Source organism: Zonotrichia albicollis, chromosome 2 (genome assembly GCF_047830755.1).
Source record: "Zonotrichia albicollis isolate bZonAlb1 chromosome 2, bZonAlb1.hap1, whole genome shotgun sequence".
Classification (NCBI taxonomy): domain Eukaryota; kingdom Metazoa; phylum Chordata; class Aves; order Passeriformes; family Passerellidae; genus Zonotrichia; species Zonotrichia albicollis.
Window position 1 is genome coordinate 57,657,616 of NC_133820.1, and position 18,120 is coordinate 57,675,735.

The 18,120-nt window shown below is 45.2% G+C and overlaps 1 protein-coding gene across 1 annotated transcript; it reads left to right on the top strand.

Annotated features, from left to right (window-relative positions):
* The first annotated feature begins 11,064 nt into the window (after positions 1-11,064).
* Positions 11,065-14,152, top strand: SAP18 (Sin3A associated protein 18). The gene is made up of 4 exons (XM_005482527.4): positions 11,065-11,224; positions 11,418-11,527; positions 12,919-13,041; positions 13,674-14,152. Exons 1-4 carry the CDS (start codon positions 11,111-11,113, stop codon positions 13,828-13,830), a joined length of 504 nt encoding a protein of 167 aa, XP_005482584.2. The 5' UTR covers positions 11,065-11,110; the 3' UTR covers positions 13,831-14,152.
* The last annotated feature ends 3,968 nt before the right edge of the window (positions 14,153-18,120 follow it).

Genomic DNA, 18,120 nt, shown 5'->3' on the forward strand with positions numbered 1-18,120 from the left:
CCAAGTTTCTTTCTCTCTTTTTTCCTCTGTACTTTGAGCTTACTGTTTTGAAGGAAGTTGATCAAACTGAGCATTCTTGTGAATTTAAGCTTGGTTGCCAAGAATGTAAATGATTCATCCCCCTGTAAGGAAAAGTGCTGGCAATAAAACATTCTCCATTCCCCCTTTTTTTACATGCAAAATACTGTTACTGCTCAGAACAGCAGATCTTTTTACTTAGAACAAAGTGTTACCCTATTAATTGAACAGCAACTAGAATTCTTAAAATACCTTTAAGCTCTATTCTTAGAAGGAAATATTGCCAGCAGAGGCCTTGAAAGTGATGAGATATAAATTACAAGCACTAGTAAAGCACAACAAAATGGTACCTGGCCTCATATCCTTCATATTGTTGTCTTACCCAAATTCCAGCAGTTTTTCCATTATGTTTTGTGTCGTGGATATTTTAAGAACACTTTGGGGAAATACGAGATAATTTCAGGGGAGAAATGTGTTATTTCCTTGCATGAGGACAGTGCAGGAGCTGAATCAGCTATGTGGTGAGAGGAGTTTAACATCGCAGCTTGTTCCCAGTGGTGGTGCTGGTGTGTCTGGACAGGAGCACACCTTGGCTCAAACTCCCCAGGGACTTTCCATAGCCACATTCCCTGTGCAAGGACACCCTGCCTGTGCCATGCCCATCTCATTCCTCTTCTGCTACAGCACTACAGCAAGTGAAGGTTTTCACATGTTCATCAAATATTGAGCCTGATGCTCTGCACACTCCTCCCTCAGAAGACAGAGGGCTTTGTTTACAATTTGGCAGCAAAAGAAAAGGTGGTTTGGGATTACGTATGCATTGGTACAGTCAGGAAAGCAGGATTCATCTTTTCTGGAAGCCTTTTAAAAGCTATAACATTAGCAAAAGACTCCATTGCTGTTTGCCATAGTTTTGGCTTTGCTCCTGGCTGGGCCAGGAAATGTTGTGCACAAAGTATAATTCCCACGTTTCAGCCATGCCCCTGCAGACTTGCTCCAGCAGTGACACACAGGTAGGGCCAATAACAGTTGCACTTGATATTTTTCAATCTTGCCAAGGACCAGCTGCTTTCAACTATCTTTTCCCACCTATTATCTCTGCCAGCTAGCCAGTGATGAAGCCACTCACAGTCCTGGTGGCTGGAATAATGGGATTGCTGTCCCAGCAAGAAGCCAAGACTCATTCAGGCAGCCTGAAGAAACTGTAAACTCCCCTGCAGTTCAGTTGTCAGAATGTGTACAGAGCTAATGGAGCTGTATAGCTCACAGCCCACAAGAGAGCAGGAGGAGGATGAACTTTGGAGTTCCCAGGAGCAGGTGCACAGCCCATTCTTATTTGCCTTCCATCACTAACACCACCAAAAATTACCAGCTTAAGACAAGAGGCTCAAAGAATGTGGGATAAAAAAGCATTCACCAATATCCAGGCATCCCTGAATGCAAATGCAGTAGGAACTTCTCCATGACTGACCAAAAATGTTATCTGCCATCTAAACATAAAAACTTGTAATGCCTTTCCTAGCCAAGTAATTTGCATCAGCTGGCCAAAGCTCAAAGAACAGCTACAGCTATGTTAGCACAAATACAGAAGTCTTCCCACTTCGTTTGCAGTCCGAGGTGGACAGATGCTCATGAATCTCTAATTTTGACTGGTCTTCATAGATTCTAATCAGAAACCAATTAATAACTTTGACGGTGTATTAACTTATCTTTGGCCATGGCTAAAATTCTTTCTGAATCTCATTCATGTGACTGTTTGAAGCATGTTTGAGCAGCAGCTCCATATTTTTTTGGGTGAAGCCAGACCCAAGTCTGAGAGACTCAGACAGACTGCTAAACTTCATTTTAAGATCTAGCCCATACAGCAGGACCTGCATGCAATAATTTAGCAATAACTGTGCCCTGTGTTCTTAATATTTCACTTTGAATTTTTCAAACCTGTGTGCTTAGCAATTGTTCACCTCTAACAGGCAGGGGAATCTATCCATGTCTCTGGGAACAGAATTAGTGTACTTTTTGTATTCCAGAGTTTCAATTCATTTCATATAACGGGGCTTTCTTTTTTCAATATTTGTGTTTTTTGAATTTGAAAATTCTGAGATCTCATTTTAAAGGTAATTCTGAGTAATTATCACTCTTTAAGAACTCTGAACACCTGCATTAAATTGGTGTATCAGCTGGTAATTATTATGCCTTTACATTCCTTCAGCCCAAATAAAATAAAATCTTGCTTCACATTGAAGAAATCTAATCTAAGGGGTGTAAAACTGCCATTTCTCCTGCTCTTCTATGCCTTGAAGTTTTATAGAAATTATTCTGAATTATTCGTAGATTTGTAACATAACAAAAAGCATAACAAAAGGCATAACAAAACATAAAGCTAACTGTAAAGAAGTGTTGACCCAAGATTTTTTGCCTATCCACATATTTTGAAATAGTTTATATCCTCCCCCTTCCTTAATTTGCAAGAATTTTCCCTTTAGCAAGTCTGTGAGGCACTTATTTTTTTGAGAGCTGTGCCTTCTCACACAACTTGTGAACACAAACAAAGAGTGCTGCTCCCAGCAATCTGAAATGTCACAGTCTGTCATGCTGTCACATAACTTGTCACATTGTACAGCTCGTCATTTGAAAGCACCAGGTTATGGACAGATGTCATCTTCTGACTCCAAGTGAACCATGGCAAGAAAGATGCCTTTTATCACCATCCCCTCTGGCCCACTGATGTGCCAGCACAGCTGCTTGTGTGAACCCTTCCTCACCCAATCCAGGCAAGAGCAGCAGGATTTTTGTACACTCTTTACAAAAATCTCTTAGCCTTTGCTAAGCTGTTTCATTGCAACAACTCTATGGAGAGCTCATCATGACCAGCTCTGCCAGGAGAGCTGATAGGGAAGGATCAGCAAGAAATGTAAAAGCACTGATTTCTTCTGCCAGCACCCTGGGCACTGTGTGCACTTCTTCCCATGCCCTTAGGATCACTCATCTACAACTCCAGCTTCATTGCTCTGCAGCAAAACTTCCCACATTTGCAATTTCCCCAGTACCTCCTGCATGTGAAAAATGGCATATAATACAGCTGATGGTCATTGTTATGAGAGATTATTCTTTCTTGGTCTAAGGAATAGGCATGCACAAATTTTCTAGGAACTTTTGAAGCAATTCTGCCTTGCATTGTGTCTACAACACATTCTGTTTTACCGGCACTATTCTGCCACTACCATTAGGATTATTTCAGTGTTTCCACTAAGCACTGTGTCTCTGAGGAGCTTATGGTAACCAGGCTATCAGAATTCATTCTGGACTCAATCATCACATATTGTAAACTCCCAGTGATGGACAGTTCCTTTCTTTTAAAAATATTGTTAGAGTTATTGATATTGCATAGCATTCAGTAAAGAATTTGGTTTTACATTGAATTATTCAAAATGTTGTGGATAATTTATTGCAGCCAGACCATTTTCGTCATAAGTGGCCATTCAGGAAAAAACAAAATAAACCAAAAAGAGAAAGAGAATTTTGTTTTCTGACCTTCTCATTGAGGCACAAAAGATATTTCTGCAGGGCAGCTGAGCTGTCTCAGGTTGCTGAGGCTTTGCTTTGTGCTTGACAAGGCCGGCCACATGGAAATACTTATTTTGGAGAAAGGTTTTGCTTGACTCTTTATGACAATGTTTCTGGAGGCAGGACACACGTAATGGCTTGCACAACATCATCCTTTCTTAGGAAGAATACCCCCTGCTCTCATAAACCTTCCGTGGGGTTCTGTGAGCCCCAGGAGGAAGCCAGAATAAACATGCCTCCCACTGGGGCTGCCCAGAGAGGAATTACTTGTCAGCAGTTCCCTCATCATTGCAGGATCAGTGCAAAATGCCACAGACACAGGTTTTTTCTGTTAGGATCCATCATACTGGGGTAGAAAACAGGAGGGAAATACCTGTTCTCAGTGTGCAGGACACATCTTTATCCATTTACTGTTTTCAGCAGAACAGTGTGTGCCACAGACTGGAAACTTCTAAGAGTCTATGGCAAGATGAAGAAAAGTGTAGCCAGGGAGCTGCATATAAATGATGTGTATGTTTGCACACTCAGCTGGAGTTTTGTGTTTTGCTCTTCAGGAAAAAAAAGCTTAAGTACTTTAATATGACTCTTCCATGGGAAGGGGAAGTAACAAATATTTGGGGGAAGATACTGAAATAACCATCAACCTAATCTGTTGAGACTTACTCATGGAAATGTTCCCACCAAACCATGAACAGGAATGTGTCTATTTGATGGAGACACTCACCCCCTTCTCAGACTTTTGTGTTGTGTTCAGGGATAGGATCACATTAATCCAGGAAGCAGGCAGGGAAGGGATTTGTCTGCACAGGAAATGTGGAAGACAATATTAAGAACATCTCTTCCAGCTGCTGATGTTGTGAGGGAATGCACTGGCTTTGCCATGCAGGGTGCTTGGAAGACAGTGCTGTTACCTCAGAGCAGCCAGTGCAGGGGCAGAGGGTCTGGCAGCCTCTGTGACCCCAGGGAAAGCAGATTCACTCAGTGGGCAGCAGCAGCATCTGCAACTGGGAAAGCACCAGCAATGAAAGTGACCTTCACACTGGCTTGGTTTCTCACCACTGTTTCCAGAAGTGGAGCTGACCCAGTGACGGCAAACCAGGGAGCACAGGCAGGGACCCACATTGCTGACCGAACTATCTGCACTGAATTACAGGCTGACCAACTTCCAGTATTGGTTGTCCTCTCTATAAAACATATCTCACACACAATTTTAAAAATTTCCACTGATTGAAATGACAACCCATTTGTTCCTCCCTCACAGTGTATGAACGTTTCTGTACTGAGGTAATTTCAGACAAACAGTAGGGGGGAAATCAGGAATCTGTGGTAGAGTATTACCCAAGTTATAAAAGCAGTTTATTACTCTATTGTGTGTCTAAAATTTCTGGAATATTGTAGCAGATGTATTTTATAGAGAAATGACAACATGTTTTAATGAAATCCAGGTTTAGATTCTGGCAACATTTCTTCCTTCATTTTATATTTTGTAACCAAGTCTACAACTCCACCAGGAAAAAATCAATAGAATATTTAGCACACCTCACCATCTCACCTTCACGGGTATTTGTATAGAAAAGAAAATACCTCTATGTGACAGACCAGGAGCTACTTTTTCTTTGCTTGAAACTGAAGTCTGTTTTCCTCTGCTGACAACTACAAGCTCCAGTTTGTTCTGATCTGCTCCAGGTGAAATTCAAGCGGTCATTACAATTTTTTGCTGGATCTCTTTTGCATAAGCTGTACTCTCCAGCTGATTTAGATTGTGAGCAGTTTTGCATTGGATCAGCCTGAAGTGCTGTGGCTCTCCAGCTCCCTCCTCACACTGCTCAGGGGATGCAGGCAGGGTCACATCCTGCATCCTCCATCACTGCCCATTGTGGGGAGCAGCACCCTAGGGAAAACAAGATAGATCACCACTGTTCCTAGCTCCTGTGCTCAGGCCTGTGGCAGAGCTCAGGACCTGTGTGGACATCCTTCAAAATCCCTCACATGCCCAGGTGTCCAATATTAGTCTCAGCTGACTGCAGAGACTATAAATAAATAGTTTGCAGAGTTTTTTGGGTTTTTTTTAATACTACTGTTCAATCCAGTGTATTTGCTTTATGAGAATATTTCTAACAGGAGTAGGCATATCTCACAAATTTTATTTCTTTCTCATGTGGATGCTGCAGGTTTCTGACAAACTGCTGTTGGTATGTAAAATGAACAGAAGTAACAGAAATATGAGTGATAATGCTTATCTGCCTAATACATTATTCCTTGAATATTTTTTTCTGAAACTGAAAAAAAACCATTCTGAGAATACTCTTTTAGGAAACACCTGATGTGGAACAGCAGAATGGCAGAAGTATAACATTTGGCAACATCACAAACCACTTCCAGCTTCAATCAAGGTCTGGCACTGGGAGGTATGAGGCAGCTTGTTTACAAGGCACGGCAGCGGCTCTGCCTCATGCACGCCGCCTGCGTGCCTGGAGCGAGCACAAACCTGCACAGCCTGACTGTTGCTGCTGACACTTTAGCAGTGAAACCTTTCTGCAATGTTGTAGAACAGTAAATCACCTTCAAAGCATTTTTATTAACTTTTGGTCCTTCTGATGACTTTGCAGGAAAAAAAAAGAAGAGAAAAACATATATGTACTTTATATACAAATACAGATTCCTCCCAGGTAGCTAAGTCTTGGTGCTCCTGAATCAGGGTGCTGCCTCAGGGTCTCTGTAGGCTTTATACATCCAGTGCCAGAGTCCTTTTCTACATCACAGCCCCACCAGTCTGTCCTGCACTGACTCCCTCACTTGCTGCCTCACAGGCAGGTTGAAGAGGACCACAGAAGCCCAAGAGTAACAGTGCATTTTGTGAGCCCAAACCATCTAAATTCAACACAGGGAACATAAACTGAAGTTTATATGAAAACAGTGTAATTGTCTAGCAGCACTAGTGCTGCTAGAAGCACTAGGCATCTTGAAATTCACACTAACTTTGGTGCAAAACATAGAAAATTAAAAGATTGTAGTCAAATCTACTGCACACGGAGCATTTTGAACATAACACACCCATGATATCACCATGAGACAAAATGTAGGAAATACCATTTATTGCATCTGCAAAGAAGTTGTGCTTGTGCTCTTCCTCCACCAGTTAAAGCTGGCTTGCAGTAGAAGCTTGTGGTGGTTTGACCAGGAAGGAGTGGGAATTCTGGGAAGCTGTGGTCAAACCAATGAAGGTTTTGGGTTTGAGACTGGCACCCGGTGTAGCCAGTGGGGTTTGGACACACCTCCGAGAATACACAGGGGTTAAAAGCAGGGCACTGCCCTTGGCACGCTCTCTCTTAGGACGTCGCTGTGAAGAAGTCAGATCTCTCCCCCGTCCAGCCTTGCTGCTGGGCGGGGGAGGGCCAGCCATGCGGTAGGCCCGGGGCCTGGACAGAGATGGGAAGTGAGGGGCCTTCAAGGATGGAAGGGTGGAGGAGCCCCAAGAGACATCGAGGCATCGGGCAGCCAGCCCCCCCCCCCCCCCCCCAGGAGGGAGAGAGAGAGAGAGAGTCGGCGGTGATAGCAGCCGGCCCAGGAAGAGAAAGGGGGGGGGAAAAGGGTGCAGCCCAGCCGGCCCCAGCAGCAGCACGTGTGGGAGTATCATCTCGTCCCAGGACAGACAAAGACTGAAAACTTTTAACCCTTTCTTTCATGATTGGGGCCTTGCAAAAATGCTAATCCTCCTCGAAGCTGAATAAGAAGGGAGATAAGAGATGAGATGAGACAAGGACCTGGCCCGAAGAACGTGGAGATGATTGGATGAGGAGAGATGATTTGGAGTGGCTTTTTTGGCTGGACTTTTCTTGTGGCCATAGACTCAGTTGTTCCTGTGACACAGACTGCATTTAGGGGGAGGCAGTGCCTCAAAACCAGGAGGGTTCATTCGTGAGGACCCCCCGGCCCCAGGGGGTTGGAAAAATATGGGGGGGACAGATGTCCCAAAGCAGAGACTGTGCCTTTTTTGGAGTGAGACAAGGCATCCTTGAAAGACAACCCTAAAAGCAGCTCTGGCCATGTCTCAGTGGTGAGAGCACTGGGCATGGAAGGAAGATGTCACAAGCGGCAAAAGGACTTTTTTTTCCGGGCGGTGCCGAAGTGACAAGGAAGCACACGAGGTTTCAGTGTGTTTCCAGGAGAAGCCTATGGAACAAGAAGGACTCCTTTCCTCTTCATGAACTGCAGTTTGAGTATACTAAAGTGTCGTGCCGGGCTGGGCAGTTGGTGTTTTGGGAGAATGTATCGGATTGGGAAAGTCAGGGAGTGGGGAGGAGGAAAGTTTTTTTTGTAAGGTTTTCAATTTCTTTTTTTCTTTTCCTGTAGTTTAAGTAATAAAGTGTTCTTTATGTTTAAGTTAGAGCCTGTTTTGCTTATTCCTGGTCACATCTCACAGCAGACACCAGGGTGAGGAATTTTCATGGGGGGCACTGGCTCTGTGCCAGGCTCAAACCATGACAAAGCTCCATCAAATTTGAGACTTAGCTCTCTCAATTGATTGTAAAAATGTTTGAAAGTTGATTGTGCTGTTGCCAGAATAGGGTAGTTGAACTTTCCACAATCAAGATAAAGACCAAGTCCTCTATCAAACAGGTTTTATGGGATACACATACAACTAAGAAAAATTAAGGGGCTGTATGTAGTCCTGGTTAGAAAGAACTCAGAAACACAGCCAATAAGCCAGGTTCCCGGGAGCCTTGGGAACCTGGAAGCAGTATGCTGCTGAGGCTAACTCAGCTTCCTTGAACTCAGATTTTATACACTCATGGCTCTGAAAAGTGTGGAGTTCTTTATTCTGGCCGTGCTATAATTTTTCTAGTTTCTGGGAGGTTTGCCTCTGTGGCTTATATCCCAGGCTCAGCTACACCATTACTTCCTGTACCTTCCCAAGGACATTTGTTGTTTGCTACAATCCTTCCATTCTGCCTAGAAACTTTTAAGCTACCCCATACTAACTGCTCCTTTTGTTTTTCCCTTTCAGTCACAAGTTACAGTAAATGCTTTGTAGGCCAGTGGGCTCCTTGACCCACAGTGCTCCTCTCCAAGAGGCTGTAGCAGCTTTGCTCAGCCCCATGTGCTAATGGCACCAAGTCCCTGTCTCATTCATGCCTGTCTCAGATGCCCCAACAAACAACTCACAGTTTGCTATTTAAATAACCACTTCCTTAAGAACATGTGTTAACAATACATGAAGGGACGATTCACGCTTCCAAACCACGCGTCTCCTACTCTACAGGCATTCACAGCTGGAAAAGTTCTAGTCATGTTTTGGGTCTTTTCACAACAAAGGCTGGAGACTTGCTCCTGTGCACAGTCTTACCCTGTCTCACTACCTCGGCGAGGATCTTTCATTTTCCTTACATTGTACCCTATATTTATTTATTTATTTATTTATTTATTGACATGTTTGCATGTACAGACATTTTTTGCATAGCACACAGTGTCCCTGAACAAGCAGAGGAGACCTCTTGCCCCCCAAAACCTAAGGATAAATGAAGGGAGGGTGAAGCAATCAACCATTCCTCTACCACTGAAGGACATGCCCTACTCCAGTCCATTCTCTCCCTCTGCCTCCCAGCTGCTCCTGGACCTGCACTTCCACTCGCCTTGCACCAGGTCTAGCAATCGTGGAATCAGTTTAGAAGGCATCAAGTGAAATTAACTGACAGAGAACCAGCCCACACTAGAAAGTTTTCTCTTTAATTGGGGAACTTAGCTTGGATTTGGAAGCATCTAGTGAGAGTCATGCCTGGCAGAAGGGAGGGAAAAACCTGTCATGTGACTGAGGACAAGCAGCGGGAGTGAAATCCCCCTCCTCTGGCAAAAGCAAGCAAAGGACCAACTCCAGTACCTCTGAGACCTCAGCCTAAACCTGTGGGAACCCCATTTATGGTGTTATGCCTTGTTCAACCACACAGCCCCATCCAGAGTAAAACCCACACCCTGAAGCCACATCACTGCATTATCATTTCCAAATAATTTTCAACCTTTGCTTCCAAACACGTGACATAAGAATCTAAGATTTTGGACTTAAAATAAAATGTGTTCATGCATAATAAATTAATGCTTTAATTTACTTTAAACTTAGGCTCACTAGTGTCATTTTTCACACAAATTATGTACTCCAAAAGTTCTAGCAGAAGGAACTACTCAGATTTGTGCTTTATTTGTTACCGCTGTTCCCTTACAATACTTGACATAAATTCCTTTGTTTCAGAAATGGTAGTTCATACACTGAGCCCAAAGTGCATATTATCATGGCAGAGATAATTAATTTTAGCAGAGTAATAGACTGAATTGTTGCCTGGGAAATCAAATTCCACAAATGGTGGTAAGGCTGACTCATTGCCTATGGTAACAAAATGATATGCTGTAAAATGTAGATTAAAAACTGTACAACACTATCCAGACTACTACAAAAGGAAGTTAATAAAAATTGAGGGCGAACTGTAGAACGTTGCTGGCTCTCTTATCTTGTATTTCGTGAGCCATAAATCAACATCTTAAACCAAGTACTGTTGATTATATTAGAGTGAAATGCAAGAGCTTTTTTTTTTTTTTGTAGTATGGACTCATAACCCTTTTTCTTCTTTATGATATACACATAAACATAATATATGAATACATTTTTATAATATTTATCTCCCCGTTCACTGTTCACAAAGACGCTCACAGGGACGGGAATACCGGGCGAGTGGGAACAAGGACTGACAGCCAGGCTTCTCAGCCATGCCCCGCCACAGAGCCAGAGACAAAGGGCACAAACTGACATTAGAAGTGTTTTTTTTTTCTCTTCTTTTTAACTGCAAAGGCGATTGAGCACTGAGCAGGCTGCCCAGCGATCTCCATCCTCGGGCATACTCAGAACCCACGCAGCCCCTGCTGATCCTGCTTTGAGCCGGGCTTTGGAGTGGGCAGCCCTCCCAGAGCTCCCTTCCAGCCTCAGCAAATCTTTGAGATCCTGATATGTGGTTATTTTGCACCTGCAAGCACGCTTCTGCTTAATTTTACAGAGAAACTTTGTTTTACTCTCAAAATGAGAAATAAATTCAGAGGAAACCATCCAAGTGTAAATCCTGTGAAAACGACTGAGCCCCTCTGCACCTACCGCTATGAGTAACCAGCAACGCTAGACATTTTAAAAAAGCTATCACAAAACTCCATATTTGGTATTGTTTTATAGATATTATATATTCCTGCTTGTTTTGTAAGACACAAACCACAGACTCAATTTTAACCTAATGGAAGATTTCACTTGTGGGGAAAAAAAAAAACCCGTAAGTGGGAAGCATATGTATTTGACCTTTCCCTGAATGTAATATTAAGGCACGCTAGATTCTAAATAGATTTCCCGCTAGTTTATTTCACCCTGCCGCTACTTCCAGCGGCGGACTGCGTGCTTTACCCCCACGGGAGACGCGCGGCTCCCTGAGGGCAGGGCGGTGCCTCACGCCCGGGGGAGGAGCCCCGCCGGGGCCGCCCCCGCCCCTGCTCTCGCGAGATGTGCGGCGCGCGGCGCGACATCCGGGAGCGGAGCGGCAAGATGGCGGTGGAGTCGCGGGTGACGCAGGAGGAGATCAAGAAGGAGCCGGAGAAGCCGATCGACCGCGAGAAGGTGTCCGGAGTGCGGGGTGCTGGTGCCGCGCCGCTTCACCGGCTGCTCCAGCGCGGACAGCAGGGGTGGGGGGGAGTAGCGAGCGTCTAGTGACGGTGTGAGGCCTCCGAGGAGGGGGGGGGTGGGCGTGGCAAACGGCCCCTGGTCCTGATCCCCTCCCCACGCTCATTCTCACCCCCGCCTCGCCCCGCAGACGTGCCCGCTGCTGCTGCGCGTCTTCACCACCAACAATGGGCGGCACCACCGCATGGACGAGTTCTCCCGCGGCAACGTGCCCTCCAGCGAGCTGCAGATCTACACCTGGTGAGTGACGGCGCCTCTGCACCTGGCCGTGCCGCGGGGCCTCCCCTGGGCCCCCGGCGCCTGAGGGAGTTGTGCCGGCTCCGGTCGGAAAACTCCGGGGAGTTTTGGCCGCCGCCGGTGTGGAGCGGCTCTGGCTGTGCCCTGGCTGCTGAGAGGGGGCATCTCACGAAGCGCAGCTTTGTGCAGCGGTGAGCGCTCAGCCGCCGAGACTGAGTGCGGCTCAAGTGCCCAATTACTGCTGCATGTAATCCGTGGCTTGTGCTGTGGCGGTGATTATCGCAACACAGCTACTCGATGCAGAGGTTCTCCTTTAATGCGTATATATTTTTCCAATAGCCCCGTTTATCCAGTAGAAGCAGCTGTCCCAGAAGGCTTGAAATGTTGTGTGAATGGTTTGTTGGTTTAACTCAGACCCTTCTGAGAATGGAGTAATGAGTTTTCTTTTTGCGTGGTAAGGTAGCAGTGCTTTAACAGAGAGCTGCTTTTTGTCACTGTCAGGTTTATTTTGGAGAACTGCCTTAGTCTCCATTACAAACATGTTAGGTTTTGTTTGTAATATTTTGAAGAATGCCTTTGAAAAGGAACTATGCTGCTTTTTAAACCCTTCATGATGTTTGCCAGAATTTTAACTCATATGTTGTGTAGTTGAATAAATCCATTTTTGTGGCTACCAAAGCATGCAGTTCTAATTTACTTCTAAGTGGGATTTATGGACTCTGTCCAGGCTGTTGGTGGTGTCTGAGTTGTTTCCCATCTGCAGAAGTCAGAGTGGGCATTGTCTGTCAACACACTGCTCCTTGGTTGCCTGAAGCTCGGAGTGAGTGCACAGTCTGTATAATTGGAGACACTTCTCTTGCAGTGACTGAGTACTTTTGTTCTTGAAATTCTAGACATGAGCTTTAGCCCTGCTCTGGTTGAAGGCTGGGTAAAGGAGTGCTGCCTGCTAGGGCAGAAACGGAAAGCTATTTTATTTTTCTGCTTTTCTTACATTTCCTCTAATAGTTAGTAATGTTACTTAAATACAGATCTCAGCTTAGGTGAGGAAACTCTTTACACTGTGGCTTGTATGAATGTATTTAAAGGCTCCTGCTGTTTAAATGGTAACTCTTCAGAGAGATCTGGAGATGCAGATGTTGAAATGTACAGAGATGAAGAGATTCATCAGGGAGAATCAGACACATTTGCACCAGAGCATGTTGCCTCCGGTGTGCTGTAAGTGGTGAATTCTCCCAGGTGTTACAGTCAGTAACTGTGGACATAGGAAATGCCAAGGCAAAGAAACATATGGTTAGGTTGTAGCAATATATTGATTCTATGTTAAATATTTTGGGAAGCTTTTTTTTCTGTTTCTTTGAGAGTATGAAGCGCTTTGGTTTCTTTGTTTAATCTAGGATGGATGCAACTCTGAAAGAGCTGACCAGCTTGGTGAAAGAAGTTTACCCAGAAGCACGGAAGAAGGGCACACATTTCAACTTTGCAATTGTTTTTACAGATCTCAAGAGGCCTGGCTATAGGTAAATGGCATTTCTTCTCTGAGTTAATAGAATACTTTGGGCACCAGAACAGTAAATTATCCTTCATTAACACTGATTTAAAGTTCAGAACCTGCATACCAAACTTCTGAAGCTCTCTATGATGACTGCTACAACCTCTAAATTGTGCTTGGTCACCATCCCTGTTAATGTGTTCCCGAGACTATGAGCCTGTGTGCTCGAAGGCTTTGGTTTGTATTGGCAGCTGGAACATGGCCCTCCAACTTGAGATAATGCTTTGTTTCTGAGTTACAGCAGTGGTCTTGTAGCAGGTGTTTCTCTTCCAGAATGGCATGAGCTAATCTTTGTCAGCAGCCAGTGATGTACCCTGCTTTGGAATCTGGTGGGGTATTGTGCATTGTCTGTATGGCAGGGGGTAAGGGGTTCTCACTGGTATTTAACATAAGAGGGTAGAAGGCTCCTCTGTGCTGTCAGACAGAGCAGTTGGTGCACCCAGGATTGCAGAGAAAACCCCAGTGTCCTGAGTACACAGCCATGTTTGTGCCGTGCAGGGAATGGCATGGGAAGGGAGTTAGGAGCAGTGCAGTTCCTGTTTGGACATCTGGAGAGATTGGCCTCTGATAACTAACTTGCCTTTCCTCTGCCACTCACAGGGTGAAGGAGATCGGCAGCACCATGTCGGGCAGGAAGGGCACAGATGATTCCATGACATTGCAGTCTCAGAAATTCCAGATAGGAGACTACTTGGATATAGCAATTACTCCTCCGAATCGTGCACCACCCCCATCGAGCCGCATGAGACCTTACTAGAGTCTTGCTTCTCTTTGTATGATTATGTATTCTGTTTACTCCTACTTGCTGTTCTAAAGCAGGCTTATTTTTTTGCTTTTGTTGCTAAGCACCTGAAGACATAGCTGAGCATTGTAGAAGAAATTTAACTTTTAAACATTAACTTTTAGTTTGTTTAGAAGAAACCCCTTCAGCAGTGCCATCATCCTATCCCTGATTGTTATAGTTTGAGTAGTAGATTAGTGTGTCCAGTGTTCTAAAGAATTCCATGAAATATGACCAGGAGGATTACAGGTGTTCTGAAGTTCTGTCTTGTTTGGAATAAAAATTGATGTTAATCCTTTGACTGTTTAGTGGTGTATCAATGCTCAAGGCTGCTCTGTGTTAGAAGTTACTAATGGTGCTGGGGAGTGTTGAGCAGTGTAGAATCTGAAAATAGAGGAAGGGGTTGCTCAGGTCTTAGTTATCCGTGAGGCAGCTGGAAGATTGGTGTGTGGTGTTGCCTGGTGCCTTAAAAAGCATGGATGAAGAAGGGGTGACCTGTGTCTCAGCAAAGTGGTGTTTGGCGTTTGACTCCCTCTGTCACTGCAGGGAGAGAGGCTGAGATGTGCAGGTACCTCTGGTCTTCCAGCAGGGTCCAGCTGTCCTTGCCTGACTGGGAGCATCCAGCTGGTCTGGGCAGGACGAGGTGCTTGGTTTCTGCACCTTGAGCCCCTGTGTGCTAAGAGCGAGGCAAGGGCAGGAGTAGAAGCAGTAACTCATTAGAATCTCCACCTTCCTTGCCTAAGGGCTGAGCAGAGGCTAGGACTGCAGTAAATGTTCCTGTCTGCTGAGGACAAGGTGTGCTTTGTGTCATGAACTGGGATCTCTATAGCTTTGGTTTTTTTCCCTCTCATGAGACCCTTGGTTCAGTATAGCCTGAGGGAGTTGGCTTAACCCTCTTCTGTGCCCCTTCTCTGCGTTCTGTGTTAGGGAGCTGCAGTTTCAGCCTTCATGAATGTCTCATTGGCAGAGTCACCTACATCCGAGTCACTTCTCCCCTAAGACTGTAAAGTGCTCCCCACCTTTTTTTAAAGAGAGCTCAAGAAAAGACACTTGTAAATGCTGCTTATTAAGGACTGAGCCTGGAAGTGGCAGTGGAGCTGATTTAGTGTTGCCAGAGTTGGCACGGGCGGGATGTTTTTTTGTGGTGCAGTCACCTCTGGTGTGAGGCGGTGCCACAAATACTGGTGTTGTGAGAAACCCTCGTGTTGGAGCAGCTGAGGGACTTGTGTTAGCAGGGACAAGCTTGCTCACGTTTGGAACACTTGGCACACCTGGACACAGAAAAGCAAAGGCCACTGCTGAGTGGCTCAGGGGCTAAGATTGCCCCAGGCATCATTTGTCCTGCAAAATGCATGTGGTGACTAACCAGCATTTAATTACAGAATTGCAAAGCTCCCACCAAAGGGAAGGACAGACCTGCCATTAGAGGTACACAGGAATATGGGCATTTCCTCAGTTTTGTGTCCTGGTTTTTGCTTTAATTGCATTTAAGGATAATTCTTAAATGTAGTCACTATAAAAGGCAACAGCAGCAATAGAGCCTGTGTCTGTGACTCAGCTGCTCTGGGAAGCAACTTGACTTTGCTGCTGGAATGGGAGACATGGCCAGGGAATGCTGGTTCCTGCCCAGCTGGCAGAGAAAAAGAACATCAACTGGCTTTCTATGTGGTGGCCCATGAAGCAAAATCACCAGGAAATTAAAGTGCAGAACTGCCTTCAGTAGCAAATACTTCATTCACCTTGTCTGGTTGAGGAGTTTACCTTTCCTTGACTGCCAAGAATGTATAAATGTCAGCTGATCTCTTCCCCAGCTGTTTCTGGATAAACATCTCTTGGATCTCTTGCTCACAAAACACAGAAAGGTAATGTGGACGTGCAGAGCTTATTCTTATGGGAAAAGACACTTGAGACAAGAATGTTGTTCAGGTTAGGGGCTTCCTATATCAATATATATCAGCTGGCAATCCAAGCTGATGGCAGCAGCTGGGGAAGCAGACAGCACCAGTGTACAACCATCCAGATGTGGCAAGAGATGAGAGGGAAGTGAAAGCTGTTGCCAGCTGAGCTCCTTGTGCACAGGAGGGGATCCAGTCCCAGTAACTGGTTGAGTTTGTCTCTGAATGCTGCTATAAAAGTTGAGGAGTGATATCAGTCCCTAAAGAGAGCAAAATATGTAGAGCACTGTGGTTTGGGGAAATTGAAACATGGTCATCATCAGTGAACAGTCCGTAGGCTCAGGAAGTGGTGTACAGCACTGCATCCAAATTTGTCAATCCAGAGAATTTGCTTTGCAGGCAGTAATTTGATGAGGAATTTTTGCCCCTCATGAAGGCAGCTGGATAAGGTGCTTTCCTTTTTTTTTTTTTCTGGGATGCTTAAAGGCCTAAGAGACATAGCTTATATATCTCTAGTGTCAATAGCAGCCACTCCTCCAAAGCCTTTTGTCTCCCAGCTGAGTAAGGCAAAGAACTAGGACGACAGCTCTCCAGAAAAGGTTTCCTGACTTTGACACTTCTCAGAGGTAATCCTTTCCCTGCCCAGCAGCCCAGACAACTCTTGCCTCCTGCTCATGCCCTGCCAGGAATACCACACCTACCCCCACCTCCCTGGTGTCTCTCCAGGCCTCCCCTTCTCCCTGTCCTTTCTCAGAGGGCCGTTTTGCTTTGCCTCCAACCAGAGACAAACATCCAGATCATTCCTGCAGGTCTCCAGCCTCTGCTCCCTGGCCTCTGGCTGCAGCAGCAAACCTGGTGAGCTGTGCTCCCTGGTAGGGCCAGAAGCATTCCACATCCTGCCTGTGAGGTGCAGCACAGTCATATAGACCCAGCTACAGAACCAGGGTAACTTCCCTTAATTTCTTTTTCACCCTCAGTACCACCTACTGAAGGCTGCTCTGCTCCCACAGATGGGACTTCTTCCTCTTCCTGTGTCCCTTCTGATGTGTCTTTCCTGCCTGTCTAGGTTTGGCTTGTCATGAAGGACTCTCTGCTATGCTTCCCCAAACAAACTTGGCTCTTAGTTCTAATTTTCCCTCCTCATTTTGTGCACCTAAACCAATGCTTTTTTTCAATCTAATAAACATAAAAGAAGGTATATCAAAAATACTACTTTTTTTCCTCACCAAAAATCCCCACACCATCAACCTTGTCACACCTTACATAAATATTGATGCAACTGTTGATCATTAGCCAGGCTTTCAGTTATCATGGGGAGGAAAAAAGATTCTTTTCCACATGCTCAGGCCTTAATTAAGTTTTCACAGTCACCTTCTGATTTCATCAACCCTCCAGTGCCGGCACATACAAGTGTGTATACACACAAATGTACGTACGTCCACAAACAGGGACTACAGCATCAGAAAGCCAGCTCCTTTCCAGTAGCAGCAGCACAAGCCTGATGTAAGTTCTGTAACATTTTTGGGAGAGGTCCCAGTATGGAGGTTAATTTCCTTCTTAATTTAAAGAGTGAGGACATCTCACACATTTTTTTAATAACCTTGGGAGCACCAAACAGTCCTCCCTCCGTGTTTGCTATCTGACTGGAGCAGTTGTGGAGAATTAAATTTTACTGTACAGGTCTGGTCAAAAGCAGAAACACTGGGATGCAGCAGGAACACATTAAGCATTATTATTATAAAAGCAAGTTCTCACTTTTGCAATGGAAGGCAGGGAAAATGAGGAGGTCTCTGAAGTCCTGTTGTATCAGAGCAGGTAAATGGTGACAGCTAGGGTAGTATTCAAAGAACAGCACTATAAGTAACGCAACAGATAAGGTTCAACCTGCCAAAACCAAAACAATCCAATGATCTGCTGTTGTCTAAGCCCTCGTGTCTGGACTTTGTGCAACTCAGATGGGTTAAAAGCAAGAGTATCATTTCCCCTTGAGGAATATGCCTTGCAAAACAGCCATGTGGTGTTGTGCACCTGGCCACAAACACCTGTGGGTGGTGAGGAGTGCCTGGCTGGCACACTGGGGCAAGGTGTTAACTGCCTAAGGGCTGGCTTCAGAGGGCCTGGGGTGTTTGGGACCCTCTGTGGGGTATTTCCAGTCTGCCAATTATGGAGGAAGAGCCTTAGGCAACCTTACCAAAGCAGCTGGACAGACAGGATTCACCCAGCCAGGGAAGGAGGACATCCTGGCTCCCACGCCTGTCCTTTCCCTTCTCATGCCTCAACAACCATCAATGCCTTTGCAGGCAGGCAGTGATTTGGGTCAGTGCACAGTCCCTGAACAATTTAATCCTGGAAAACAGTAATTAGCTCCTGG